This window comes from Phoxinus phoxinus (assembly GCF_949152265.1).
Source record: "Phoxinus phoxinus genome assembly, chromosome: 4".
NCBI classification, from domain to species: Eukaryota; Metazoa; Chordata; class Actinopteri; order Cypriniformes; family Leuciscidae; genus Phoxinus; species Phoxinus phoxinus.
This window is the reverse complement of record NC_136879.1, coordinates 8,561,457-8,575,422: the sequence shown is the minus strand read 5'-3', so window position 1 is coordinate 8,575,422 and position 13,966 is coordinate 8,561,457. Positions and strand designations below refer to the sequence as shown.

General features: G+C 40.1%; 1 protein-coding gene across 7 annotated transcripts in view; it reads right to left on the bottom strand.

Moving 5' to 3' along the window:
- elna (elastin a) overlaps positions 1-9,350 on the bottom strand; it is an 80,046-nt gene extending 70,696 nt beyond the window's left edge. For 5 of the 7 annotated variants that reach the window (XM_079611548.1, XM_079611550.1, XM_079611551.1 and 2 more), the window contains exon 1: positions 9,035-9,332. In XM_079611548.1, the coding sequence (XP_079467674.1) occupies positions 9,035-9,110 (76 nt within the window). In that variant the 5' untranslated portion in view covers positions 9,111-9,332. Of the gene's footprint in view, positions 1-9,034 lie in introns of all 7 variants that reach the window. The other 2 variants (XM_079611545.1, XM_079611546.1) reach the window with 2 other exon arrangements.
- Positions 9,351-13,966: the final 4,616 nt, after the last annotated feature.

Sequence of the window (13,966 nt, the reverse complement as noted above, 5' to 3'; positions counted from 1 at the left end):
CTAAAGCAGACAGCAGAAGAAGAAGAAAAAAAAAACGTAGGTATCATTGAAATATTCGGTAACACTTTACAATAAGGTCTCATTTGTTAACAATTGTTAACTAACATGAATTGTTAACTATTGTTAAAGGACAATTCCAGCGCAAAATTAACTTAGGGGTTAATAACACATGAGTACTGAGTCAACCGTTCTCTGGGATGTGTTTTCATGATACTCAAATGTACCCAGTTTTATCTCTAAAAACAGATTAGCTTATAGGTCGAGACTGTTTTCCAAAAGATGGCTCCTGCCTGTATACGCGACGTGTACTGTCTTTATAAAGTATCTTCTTATTAAACTGTCTGTTCACTTACACAGTTCTCAATGCTTTGGTTTGCATGTGGGACCCTCATTATGCTACCGTGTTAGTGTGAGGCTATTTTGAGCCTTGTTAGTGGTATTAACAAGCAATTTATTTTTACTTATATTCTACGCCCCATATACTAGCATTATAAGCTAATCAGTTTTTAGAGATAAAACTCTTCACATTCGATTATCATGAAAACACATCCCAGAGAACGGTTGACTCGGTACCCATGTGTTATTAACCCCTAGGTTCATTTTGCACCGGAATTGTCCTTTAACAATAGTTAACAAACTATTAACTGATAACATGAATTGTTAGTTAACTATGATAAATACATTTGTTACTGTATTTATTAATCTTTGTTAACGTTAGTTAATAAAAATACAGCTGTTAATGTTAGTTCACAGTGTATTAACTAATGTTAACAAATACAACTTTTCATTTTAATAATGGATTAGTAAATGTTGAATATAACAGACAAAGATTAATAAATTATGTTCAGTTCATGTTAATGAATGTAGTTAACTGATGTTTACTAATGAAACCTTAATGTAAGGTGTTACCAATTATTCTTTGTTATATATTTTTCTAAATCAAATCAAATAGGATGTTTCTGTTATGAATACTTACATCTGATTCATTCTACAGTGGAAATGTTGCTGTTTGTACACATGAAATGCACACTCGGTTAAATATTAAAGAAAGAAAGATCTGAGGCTTGTCAGACAGTGTGCAGTGTTAGAGTTCAGTGGAACATTTGAGGGAATGGACAGTGTGATACTGATCTCCAGTGAAAATAAAATCGCCTTTCAGCTGGTTGGTGAGCGCCGAGAGAAGCTCTGCCCTCGCATGCACACTTTTTAGCAGGACAGGAAGTGACAGATCACCATGGCAACCAGGTCACAGCATCCTATCAGCATCAAACAGAGGATTTCCTGTCTCCGTTTGAGTGGTGAGAGATACCTGACTGCAACATGCCCTCAGTGACCTTCAGAGCCAGCCGTACACTGTGCGGTGAGCAACATGGAACAGCCTAACCTGAAAATCTCTCAGAATTATGAAATGATTCAAAATGCAAATGTCATGCTTCAGTGCTGCTTATATTTACATTTTGTACTCAATGTATGCGTTACACACAGCTTATACATTGCATCCACCCCCATTCTTTGATAAATGCTTATTGTAGCTCCTTCTTTTAGTCAGTAATGCTGAATCTCATTTTGTTAATGAATTTAGGACAAGTTATTGCATTGGTTGCGTTCATGCAGTTAAACAAAAAGCTATGCAAATACAAGAAGCCAGAATATAGTTGGCATCAAGACCGTTTTGAGTTTAAAGCAGAAAAAGTGTGACATTTATGACTGCAGTCATAGTCCAGTGCAACTGCTGTTTGCCTTTTCCTTACGGCCCTTCATAAAGACACAGATTTATTAGGGAATCACTGATGAAACACTGTGATTTTGAGAAATCTAAATTATATCAGTAACGTAATTCACAAGGTCATAAATTAATAAATGTTATAAAGCTATGAAAGGTCATTTAATTGACGCACAGGGAATCATTAGGGCTGTTTTGGTGACTTGTTTGGCAAATAAATGACTAACTGGTATTCAATTTGCACATTCTCTATGTGGGACGTCTTGATTCCCATCCAGGTCACGGCTAATTAACACATTAATGAACGCATGACTCAGAGCACCTCGCTCCATTGCAAATGACTGACAGGTTCAACATTACTTGGAACATATTAGTTTGTTTTCTGGATTTATTTCTTAACTCTTAAAATAAGGCCAGTTAAAAGAGTAGTAACGTTTCTTAAAGGAATGTTGCAACACCACTGCAGTTGTGCATGCGATAAATCATCTTGACATGAAATAAAGCACCTTTATTCATGTCCTAATTAGTGAATGTATTTATTTAAACACAGCACAGCAACTTGTGGAAATGTGAGTGCAGATTCTATATGATTATAAATCTATATAGTCTACCAGTCAAAAGTTTGGATACAGCTATACTCATTATTACTATTTTCCACATTTTAGAATAATATTAAAGTTATCAAAACTATGAACTAACAAATAGAAGAATGGAAATTGACCAAAACCCAAATAACCCTTTTAAATATTTTTGACCTTCGTGGTCGAAATTGCAGCAGTCACTCTGAACAATCATCCCTCAGTTTCATGAGGTGCATCTTGGGATGCTTTTTAAACAGCGTTCAATGAGTTCCCATGTTTGCTGTTGCTGGCTGTCATTGGCTGCTTTTCCTTCACCATCCATTACAACTTATCAATTCCAAAACAAAACAAAAATTCAAATGATTGTTTTGTAAACAAAATTCACCTGTCCGAACTTTAGACTGTTAGTGTACGTGTGTACAGTATAAGCTGCAACCCTGTAAATGAGCACGAGTGACTCCTGAAAGAATCCCGTTCGTGAGGATTTTCTACAAATTATAATGATTTTGTAGTTTTGTTTTCATATACATCCATGCTTTTGAACTCAAGGACTGCAGGCTCGGCTGAGCATGTGGTAGGTAAGTCTACATTTTGTCACATCTTGACACTAGATTCCTATCTTGAAGAAAATAAAAAGGAGGATGACGAACGGCTGAAGGATGTGAGCCTGAGAATTAGAAGAGTAAATCTCTGTGATGGGAAACACCCTTCCCTGCTTTCCTTCTCCTGGACACGAGCCGAGCTGTGGCGTCTCACAACTGTAGTGCAGAGAGAGCGTTAACTTTGAGGAATGCAAAGGCAAATAAACATATGATACACAGACTGTCCTACATTTCTCAAGTCCATTTGAAAGGTGAGATGGAAGGCTGATTAGCTTCTATTCTCCCTTGGCTGAGAAGGTCTCACCTAACCTGACAAACGATACAGACAGAGATAACCGCTTCATTTTATTTTCCATATATCAGCACAAGCCTCCTCCAGAAAGATCACATCTAGCAAGATTTGAAAGCCTTGAATTTTGTAAACAGAATGAACAATGGGCTATGAAACCGTTTCTCAAACCTGCTCCTGAAGGACCCCCAACACTGCACATCTTCACATCTCCCTGATCTAACTCATCCGATTCAACTCGTCCGCTCATTAGAAGAAACTCCAGGACCTGACATGGGTGTGTGAGAAAGATGAGACTTTCAAAATGTGCATGTTGGGGGTCCTCCAGGACCAGGGTTGAGAAACACTGTCCGCTACGGCGATCTCTACGAACCAGCAGAAGCACACGTCAGTTGGTTTACTGTAATATAAGTGGATTTGCCATTAGACATGCTTTACAGATTTCACATGGAAGGGAAACACCACAGGCTCCACAAAGTTTAAGCAAACGTTGAGCTTATTGTTCCAAAGTTTCCAGTCAAAAGAAAAGGAACAGTGAAAATGAGGATGCTGTTTATTCAAAAACTTGTAAATGTATTTAATGAGCATCCTGTGGACACTTTGAATCACATCTTTAGAAAGATTATGACAAACTGTACCCTAAATCCCAAACTATGAGTTTACCAAAATTTCTGATTCAACATTTTTTCCATAATTAGAACATATGATGTAAACGAAAACACACAAATGGACTAATATAATAGCCAATCAGCCACTTCGAATATCTTTAAAATAAAGACTAGATTTCCAGGCTCACTCTGTGGCCTTCTGCCTCATAACTGAATGAAGACCAGGGAGGAGGAAGATCATATCAGATCAAGCACTAACCTCATGATCAAGCACATTCCAGTCCATGTTCTGTCCCGAACAGAGTCTGTCTAAGACATTGGCTGGTATTCGGGCTGCTTTCTGATCAAATAATTTGGTTTAAGTGCAAGTCTTTGTTCAAATCTTGGCTCCGAATCTTGGTCGAAGTCAACGGGACACTCACTTTGACATTTACCCTCACTGGAATTTGTGGTTATAGAGTAAATAACATTCTAGTGTGCTATTCGGGAGGTACAGTGGTGCATTGGCTCTACAATTTTAGGAAATAAATATGAACAGCTTTATAAGACAAAATTCCTTTTACTGTAAATAAGACCATTGAAGCTGTCCTTAACCTGCTTGAATTGCTGTTAACACCACTATGAACAAAGATAAACATGCTATCTACCCTAAGCACTTCCCTTTAGATGTGTATACAAAACCTAAGTAAGACTGGTCCATATTCAAGAGCACTTCTAAGAGATAGACAGGTCGATTTTAAGTTCTAAAACTCACATGACATACAGTTCACACCACCTTACATTAAGCAGAACAGCCTTTATATCTGATGATTTCCCAGCAATGCCATCCTGTGATGGACCGGCGACCGTTGGGTATATGAGAGTGTGGCAAGTGAGCTGTGTTTCAAAATGCCAAAGATGGTAGATAAACTGTCAGATCTGTTAACAGCCTCAGACTGTGAATGAGGGGGAGATATAAATGAATGTAGCTAAATGAAGTCGCTTATCTTTGCTAGCATTCCTCCAGAGCTGCTGCCAACACTGCAGGAGCCCAATAGAGCATGGCGTTGAGAGCTGAGGTCACGATATAACGCTCTACAGAGGCCTTTTCTGTCTATACAAGGCCACTTAGAGCATATCACATCAGTCAACAAGTACATATGTTGGATTGCTAACTGAAGAGCAGGAAACATGGGAGGTATTTTAGGCTACCCGACCCAGAGCAAGGGTTCAAATGGGATGGCTACTTGCTCTGTTACCATTTGTAGTGTGCTTTATCTGTTATCCTACAAAATCTCACAGTATAGCCTCTTCAGCATGTGTTGTTCTTTAGACACTGGTTACCTTAAAGGCAGGGTAGGTGATTTGTTCTAGAAACATTTTTTGTCATGCTGGTTGAAAGTCTCTCTCTTCACATCCTGCTAGCAATCACTAAGTTAAGTGGTCTATATGTATTTATACAGTATTGTCTGTGGAAGGCATAGGACCATAAAATGTTCATCCAATCATTGCATTCGGTACGAAAGTGCTTTGAGACATGAGGTAGTTTAACGCCGTCTCTTCTGGCGCTTTTGTTTGCTACCTGCTGTATGCATTCATGTGTTTTGAAGGAGACATGGCTTTGGAGACGCTCTGAATCTGGGTGGGATCTTATGCTTTCAAAGCTAGCTCGCTATTGCTAGCCTCTCCAAAAATAGCCTACTCTACCTTTAACAAGCATAGTTTTGCTGGTGAAAATCATGGCTGTACTGCCACGAGCGAGACCAGCACCAAACATAAAATGGCTTTAGTGCGTGAAAAGCATTGTATGAATTGTCTATCACAGGCATTACAGTTTTAACAGCAGCTCCAGTCAGCAGACAGCATGGCAAATGCTCCGTTCAAATCCATCAACACACCACTAGACATACCACGAGACATTAATTCCTTTCAGGCGAGTACAGCCAGCACTGGAAAACAAGATCTCCAGGATGGAGTCCAGAAAGGCGCTCCCAGCACACATTTGCCATAAAGCACCTCTGGAGGAGTTGCTAATCAGATTGGGAATTTGTGTGATTGGGGGGGGGGGCAATTCATCACGATCCCGTCTGACAGCCGAGGTGTGCCATCTGATCTGGTGGTGATTTCATACACCTTCAAGCAGAGCCAGCCGAGTGTCAATGAGGAGGAGACCTAATGGATTGAACTCCTCTGATGTTCTGAGCCAGAGACTTCCGCCAAGTGGTGCCTTTAAAAATGCGCTCCCCTCATTTCAAGCTTTGCTCTGTGAAAGTAGGGCTTCTTAATTCTTACAAGACTAGAAGGAAGCAAGACCTTGCTTTACTTTCCTTTCATCTGGCCCTGGTCCTCCTCGCATAGCCTGCATGTCATTTATAGCGGTTGACATAAAATAGCCTAATTATTTTGGCTGTGGCAGAGAGACCGGGTGCCCGTCTGCTGCACAGAACTGTACTGGAAGCATCTGCACTAATAGCAGACCTGTAGCTGTGTTTGAAGTAATGGCCGTTACCCGATACAGCGCACAAAATGATTGGTTGTCATACAGTTACATGTATGACAGACTTCTGAGTGCTAAATTACCACGGGAGGGTATAAGAGAGTGAGGGGGGAAACTTGGCACTTGATCATTGGTACTTCCACCAAGGTCTTTCTGTTTTGTGTGATGTGACTGTAACTGCTTAGGTATGCTTACACAGTCAATCAAAAGTTTAGATACACTAAACTAAACGCCAGCTCCAATAAAGCAAACAGACTCTGTGATCCCACAGAACCATTATTTAACCACAACAGTTATTGCATACTTTGTAACACTATATGTTTTAACATGAAGTGTCACGGTGGGTGCTCTTGTGCCCTTGAATAAAGCTGTCATAGGGTCAATGCAGTGCATGATGTGAGCTTTTGGCTCCAAAATGACATTCCTTCAGCTCTGACAGAGGCTGTTCCATGTGTCAAGACGATCACCATTTAGCAAGAAGGGAAGAAGAGAGACATCTAGGTTTTGTTTAACCCATGATAGGAACAGCAACGGTGACACAGTAACTTCCCAAGGCCCTGAAATTCCCACCTGCCCCATAACTCACTCACACCAGTAGAGAAAACATTCCACCTGCGCGAGCCGTCCAAACAGACTCGCAGGCTCTGAACCTCTGAAATTTTTGGTAACTGTCCAATACAGAGGACAGTTGATAATAATGCATCTAGAAAGCGATTTATGCATTGCAGACAGCACTGAGCAAACTCTCTATGGGCTCATGGGGATCGACTTCAGGCATACACCTTATCCTACAAACAGCATTACCTTTTGCTTAGAGTTGTTCTTCTAGAATTGGTTTGGCTGTTTGATAGATGAATGTAGAGGGGGTGAAACGTAATTTCTAAACAATTTCCCCATTCACGGCTATGACAGTTTTCACTCTCTGTACGCAAATATCACAGGTGCCCTACAGACCGGCATAGGATGAACAGACCAGTGATTTGGCTACACTTAATTTCATTGATCCACTTTTGATATTCTACTAACTATAATTAACTTTGCAACTGCCTGCCAGCTCTCATTTGAGTAGTTAGCTGACATGTAGTTGCAAAGTTACTTATAGTTAGTATGTCTAAAGTGGACCATGGAAATAAAGTTTTACTGTGATTTGTTATGGAGCTTCTGACATATGGAGGAAATAGCAAAGCTGTTTTATGGCTACAAATTTATTCATTAAAATGAACATACCAGACTGCTGAAATTAAGATGTGGACCTGATGGCTTTTATGGAAAACATATCACAATTGCAAATCCTCACAGGCAACAAGAGCAGTATTTCTCCGAAATAAATTAATTCAGCATCAGTGAGACGGTGCTGAGAGAGGTCTCTTTTAGGAACAGCCTGGAAACACATACATCAGCAAGTGCAGAAGAAAGTATTTTTGTGAAAATAAATAAATCATTGTGAAATACTCTGGCTTTGTTTGGAAACTGGGAACAGACCCCCACATCCTTTCCAATCACGACTAAACATTGCACAGACGCACATCCAAGAACATCAAAACAACTGCAATTTAATGACGGGGCCAAAGCGGAGTTGGACATTTTTTGATTTCCCCCTCTTATATTGCATCGCTCTATAACACAGTTTGCCTTCGTACTTGCAAAGTCAGACTCCGAACAGACAGCATACAGCATACGCTGTTGGTGACTAGAGCCAAAGACACTGACCTAATAGGCACTTGTGTGGCTCACTGGACATTGATGTCCACCGGGATGCTTTTTTATTTGTCAAGTCTACCAAAGCTGACAGAAAGAGTCCAGCTGTAGTCTTCAGAAATGCAGTACACATGAGCTGTGTTTTCGATTAACAAACTGATCACAACCCTCCCCATCAGCTTAGCAAAGTGCTCTACGATCGAGGGAATGGCCTTCAAGAGAAACAACACTCACCACATTCATATTCCCAGTCGAGCATTCTGGCTCAAGACGCATGAGAACTGATCCTAACATCTGTAGCTGAGATAATGTTTATGTCATTTCGTTGTAAAATCTCTGCAGCCTGAATTTGGGGGTTTGTACAACAGTATTTGGATGCTGCAGTTCAGCTTAATTATGTAAACCATCTAAACAACTGTTTACAATAATTTATATGCCTCTGTGATGTGAATACATTACCAGAGAAGTTAAATATATCTGACCAAAGCACTGCTTATACTCTATATACAGTATTCTGCCACTGAATCCTATCTTAATTTACTCACAGAAATTGTTTTCTCAAAAATAAAACATCTATCTTCTTGTTTGAAAATGACCTGGATGTTATTAGGCAAAAGCAAAACATATGAATCATGTGGAAGTCATCACTCCCGATTGTTTCCCATTATTGTGGACCAGATTCCTCAGTAAACAGGCACAGTGGTAATGCTCGAGATCTGAGGGATGCGTCTGAATTGTTATTGATATATTATTCCATTGTAGACTCTGGAAGATGTCATCGCTTTGTGATATTGTCACCATGCAAGGCATATGTAAATATAATAAAACTCATTACACTGAATGCATGACTGCTTGCATGTTATTAGTACGCTATCACCTCAAGTGAGAAGGCATGACTAAAATCACGAGTAAACATGTCACTTTCTACACATTGCACACTTCTGGTTTATACACAATTTGAAGAAAAAAATCACTTGGGAAGACCACAGCATCACTTCTATGCCATTAATGTTTCTCAGGATCTCCTATATGAGCCATCAAAGTTTACACCACCTACCTCCTTGCAGCGAAGGACTCAGCTGTGTGGTGAGGAAGAATCCGAGAAGGAGCAACGCAGCCCTCCTGTTAGCCATCTCGCTCCAAAATGCACTGGCCCTCCCCGAACCAGCTCGTTTTATTCTCCAGGAGCTAATTACCACTTCAAAAATGTCTGAAAAAAAATGAAGAGGGGAGGAAAAAAGAAAATGATACTGGACACGACGTAATTAAGAAAGGGCAAAGCCGTTGGTTCGATGGATCATTGCACTTTTTTCTCTTCTGTGTCTGGTGTTGCTGTTTTTATTCTGGTCACTCCTGCCAAAAAAGCTGACTGCTGCCAGAGAGAGAGAGAGAGAGAGAGAGAGAGAGAGAGAGAGAGAGAGGGAGGAAAGACAGGAGAGAGGGGAGGGAAGGACGAGAGAGAACAGGAGAGACAGGGAGAGCAAGAGACCTTGCTTTCCCGCTCTCTCGTCCAAGAGGAATTTCACTGTCTTGCCAGACATTTGCATGGACTTTAAGAGGACTACACGTTTTTTATGCGAGCAGAGGAATAAAACAAAATCAGTTCTTGGATAACGATGTTCACCCCATCCCTGGGTTTCTTCCTTACAACCTCTCAAAAAAACTCATTGATCCTCTACTAGTTACAACTTTTCTCATTCCTGTAAAATGACGAGTCTTTCTTTTTTTCAACGGGCACTCAGTAAAGGGAAACTCGACCAATGTTTGTCTAAGAGACTTGGGGGAAATTGTTGAATACTTTGTAATTTGTAATGCATCTGTTACACCTGCCAGTAATAACGGCAATGATACTCATTACATACGGTATGAACATGTGACTGCTTGCATGTTTTCTGTAATGAAAGACCTTCATTAAGCATTTCAAAAATGCACACAAACTTGTTACAAGCTGAAAACAAAATGAATAGAAATAACAGGCGTTAGTGGGTCAGGTTGAAAAAGAGAGAAAAAAAAGAAGTAACTTTTGCTTAAAAGAGAAACAATCTGGGCAGCTACAAGAAAGCAGACATGCTCATAAACATGAGTACCATGCACTTGTGATGAGTGGATGAGAGTCAATAGAAAGAAAGACAATTGATGGAACAGAGAGATGCCAAACTCACCACAGCTTAGCTATTGCACTCTAGTCATGAGTTAATTGCCAACCCTACATTCTCAGTGAAATAGTTGGCTCTAAATCATGGCTCTAAATTCAGCCATGGCCGGAGGCCTGAGTATGTGCAAAGTACTTCATACCTATATTACAAACTAAGACACTTTAGACTAGCAGAGACACACAACCAGGACCAGATAATTAAAACCTCCATCTAGCTCCAGGTGGCACATGTATGCAATCAATGTGCATTATTTATTTTTTAACTAAGATCATTACTTATTTAACTGTGACAATCAAGGCTGTTGGTCACATGCAAAGAGAGTGTCCAAGACACACAATTTCCCTCATGGCCTAGAGTCCAAGTTTTGTTTGTTTTTTTATCTTTTTCAGTTGGAGGAATCCTTCCAAACATGGTGAAGATGATTTCCTCAATAAGTTTTGTCTCCACAGATGTAAAGTAAGCAGCCGTGTAATTTTTCCCAAGAATGATGTAAGAGGAGTCACTTTGAAATCCTCACAGCTAATGAAACGGATAAAGACAGATGGACAGACAGAGAGAAAGCATTTCTTCAGTTTTTAATCAACAAGCCCTATTATTTTCAATAGAGCTTTAACTTAACACCATTTCCTGACATTGATTTATATCTGCAGTAGATTAATCTGCCGATTCACGGTGTCCACTTGACAAATCTTTGACAGACTTTTTCACAGCTAATTTCACCCAAAACTCCGTATCACTGTACACTTTATATGTCATTGATTTAAAGTAATGCCCCAAATACTTCTTGATTATTTCGTAACAACCCCCCTAAAATAAAAATTAAGATATAATATTATTTATAAAATATAAAAAAGGTATATCAATGACCTGTAATGGCAGATACATCACATTTGATGAGCTAGTCCTTTTTGAATAAGGAAAAAAGTCTGTAAAATGTCAACAGTTTACCATTATCTCGCACCCAAAACATTGTGAACCTTTTTATGAACCGTTTTCCGCATTCTACATTAGTCCTGTGTTTAGCTTAAGTATAATAACTTTTGCCTAATGAAGCTGTGTTAAGACACTGAGTGCATTTTTTGGAAGTCAAATGCATTTTCCTCCTTTTTTGTCGGCTTTTCTATTTTAGCTCACGTCTGGTGCGTGTCCTTTCAGCATCTTGGAGATGCCAAAAGACTCAGCTTGTTTATGAATCCAAGGAGTATGTGAATATTATCCAGACCTGCATTTGTCAAATAGTTCAGTTGTTAAAATATTCAACACTTCATTCTAAAAGTCTGGACATATCTAGGAATTTCTGTGGTTATATCTAAGAAATAATAAGGCATGTTTAGTTCACTCTTTGTATTATACACAATGGTTATATTTGTGGCAGAAAATTAATTCATTTTAAATATCATGCCTTGTGTTTTATAAAGAAGAGGATAGTGGTTAGCACGTGATTGGCTTGCGTAGTCTTGTCCCCAGGAATTGTCAGTGTTCCTAAATCACAACTTACTGTAAATTGCATGTGAAAAAAACAATGTTGTGCTCTTCACTGACTCCTATTTAAAGCCGACTTTAAAGATAGATAGTTCACATAGATGCTATAGGTTCTAACAAGCTTTCAGTAAGCCTACAGCGCCTTCAGAAACAAGCTAGTCTCACAGTGCCCTGCTCAAAGAATAATACTTTGCTTGGGCTTTAGACTTAATTTTCTTTGGCTAATTTTCATTGTTGTATTTTTAGATATGACTTAGTAATTTATTTTTTATGAACATGACAGTTTTTTTTTCTTCAAAATCTAGAGTGAGTACTTCACCAAATATAACATTGTATGGAACTTGATAAATAATTGTTCACATATGTCATATGTCACCTCCTAGAAACACGAAATAAGGATCCATTGACACAGGATCCAAGCTTTTCATGATGTGTCCTTCTGTCACATGTCCCTAGCAGTCCATGAAGTATAAAAACATGATTAATGAAGAACTGAGTAATTTTCTGGCTGATGGTAACTTAGGTAGAGACAAAGTGTGAAGCTTTGGAAAAATCTCTACAATAGTAAGAGTGGTGTTACCCTCACTGAGCCCAATTGCACTGCAATTACACTGGATTCATTGTTTATTTGGGACACATCCATCTATGGACACTCTGTTTATATAATATACAATGTTTAGGTAGTATAAAATAAATGCATCTCCGAGGCCTGACTCCACACCTACTGCGCTTGTCTTCTCTCATCTCACCACAGTTACCAAAGCCAGGTTCAGACTACAGGAGTTTTTAAATCCTCACTGATTCTCTCAAATCTTAAACATGTCCACACTACGAGATTTGAAAATTGTGGTGCATCGGCCAATAATCGGCATCAGCAGATAAGCGCCAGAAGGCGTTGCCGGGGCTGAAGGACCCTGGACACAGAGAGGGATTCACTTTTTAAACGCCTCAGACTGAACCGGAGGTCCAGAGCGGAGGTTACTATAGCCGCGTTTCCACCGAAATTACCCGGAACAATTTGTCCCAGGAACTGTCCCAGGAGCAGAAAATTTCCTGTTACACAAATACGCTTAATAAAGCCTGAACCTCGTCGTCGGTCCAGCTGTGCGTTTTTTTATTTTATTAAATTCCATATTTCCAGACGGACAACTCTCGCGCATGAAGCCACGAACCGCATCCAGTCAAAATGTGGCGTGAACACAACCAATCAGCATGTTCAGCGCACAAGTCCCACCCCCTAAAGTTCCTGAACTTTGAAAAAGTACTACCTCGCCAGCAGGGACTTTCGGAGGGGGAAATATTTACCCTGAACTTCATTTAGACCCTGGTTCCTGCGGTGTAAACACACCGTATGTGAGCTGAATATGGTTTCCCCCTTTATCTCGACACCTCAGTATGGAGATCAGGGAGAAACAGAAGGTTGACAAGGGGAGAGCATTGATGACACATGAGGAATCGGCAAGAAATGAAAGCTTTAGCGTAAGTTCTGCCGAGAAGACTCAGTTGTTACGTCACTTATTACCTTCTCATCTATCCAATCGTGTTCTAATACTTGTAGTATAAAAGGTCAGTACTTACACATGTCTGAGTTTGCAGATGCTGACGTCTACATTCACCTCCATCCTCCCCACCACACCAGGATAGTCCCTTCCCATGTCTCCCAGGGGTCGGCTGCGCCCCTGCCTTCGTCTTGAGGCAGGAAATGCAGATCCGCTACCCTTGGATTGCGAGCTATGGACGGTGCCTGCGCCAAAGAACTTTATATCACAATACTTTAAATTAACAATACTTGATGGGCTGTTAATACATGCATGCTTGTTACATTATTTTGCCTTCCGAGTCTTTCTGGTAGAAATGGAAATACCCATCTTGAATTCCTCCGCCAGCTTCACCTGCAATCCCCACAATTGAAGCCCCTGCGCGGCTGGACCCAAACCACATGGCGCAGATGCCTGGCTCCCATCTCCCATGAAGAGAGCCAGGAGCTTCCTCACTGTGAACAGAGCTGACTTATCATGCGCTGCTCCCAAACAAATGACACGGAGCTTGTGTGTGTCATCTCCAGAAATGATTCGGGGACATGGCAGAGCACAACTCCTAAATCTATTTTGAGCACTTGCCATGCTGTTTCTTTCTTTTCTAATTTCAAAATAACGAACACACACATCCTTTTTTTCTTTTGCGCACACACAAAGAAAGCAGATTCCTGAAGAGAAAGAAGCTTTAATGCAGGCACCCGTTTATATTCATGCCGATGCACTAGACCTCATGCAACTGCCTCATGCAAATATTCATACTGTAGCTTCAGTCTTGGATGCAGAAGTAGAAGTGTCCCTTAAGATGCACTGTTC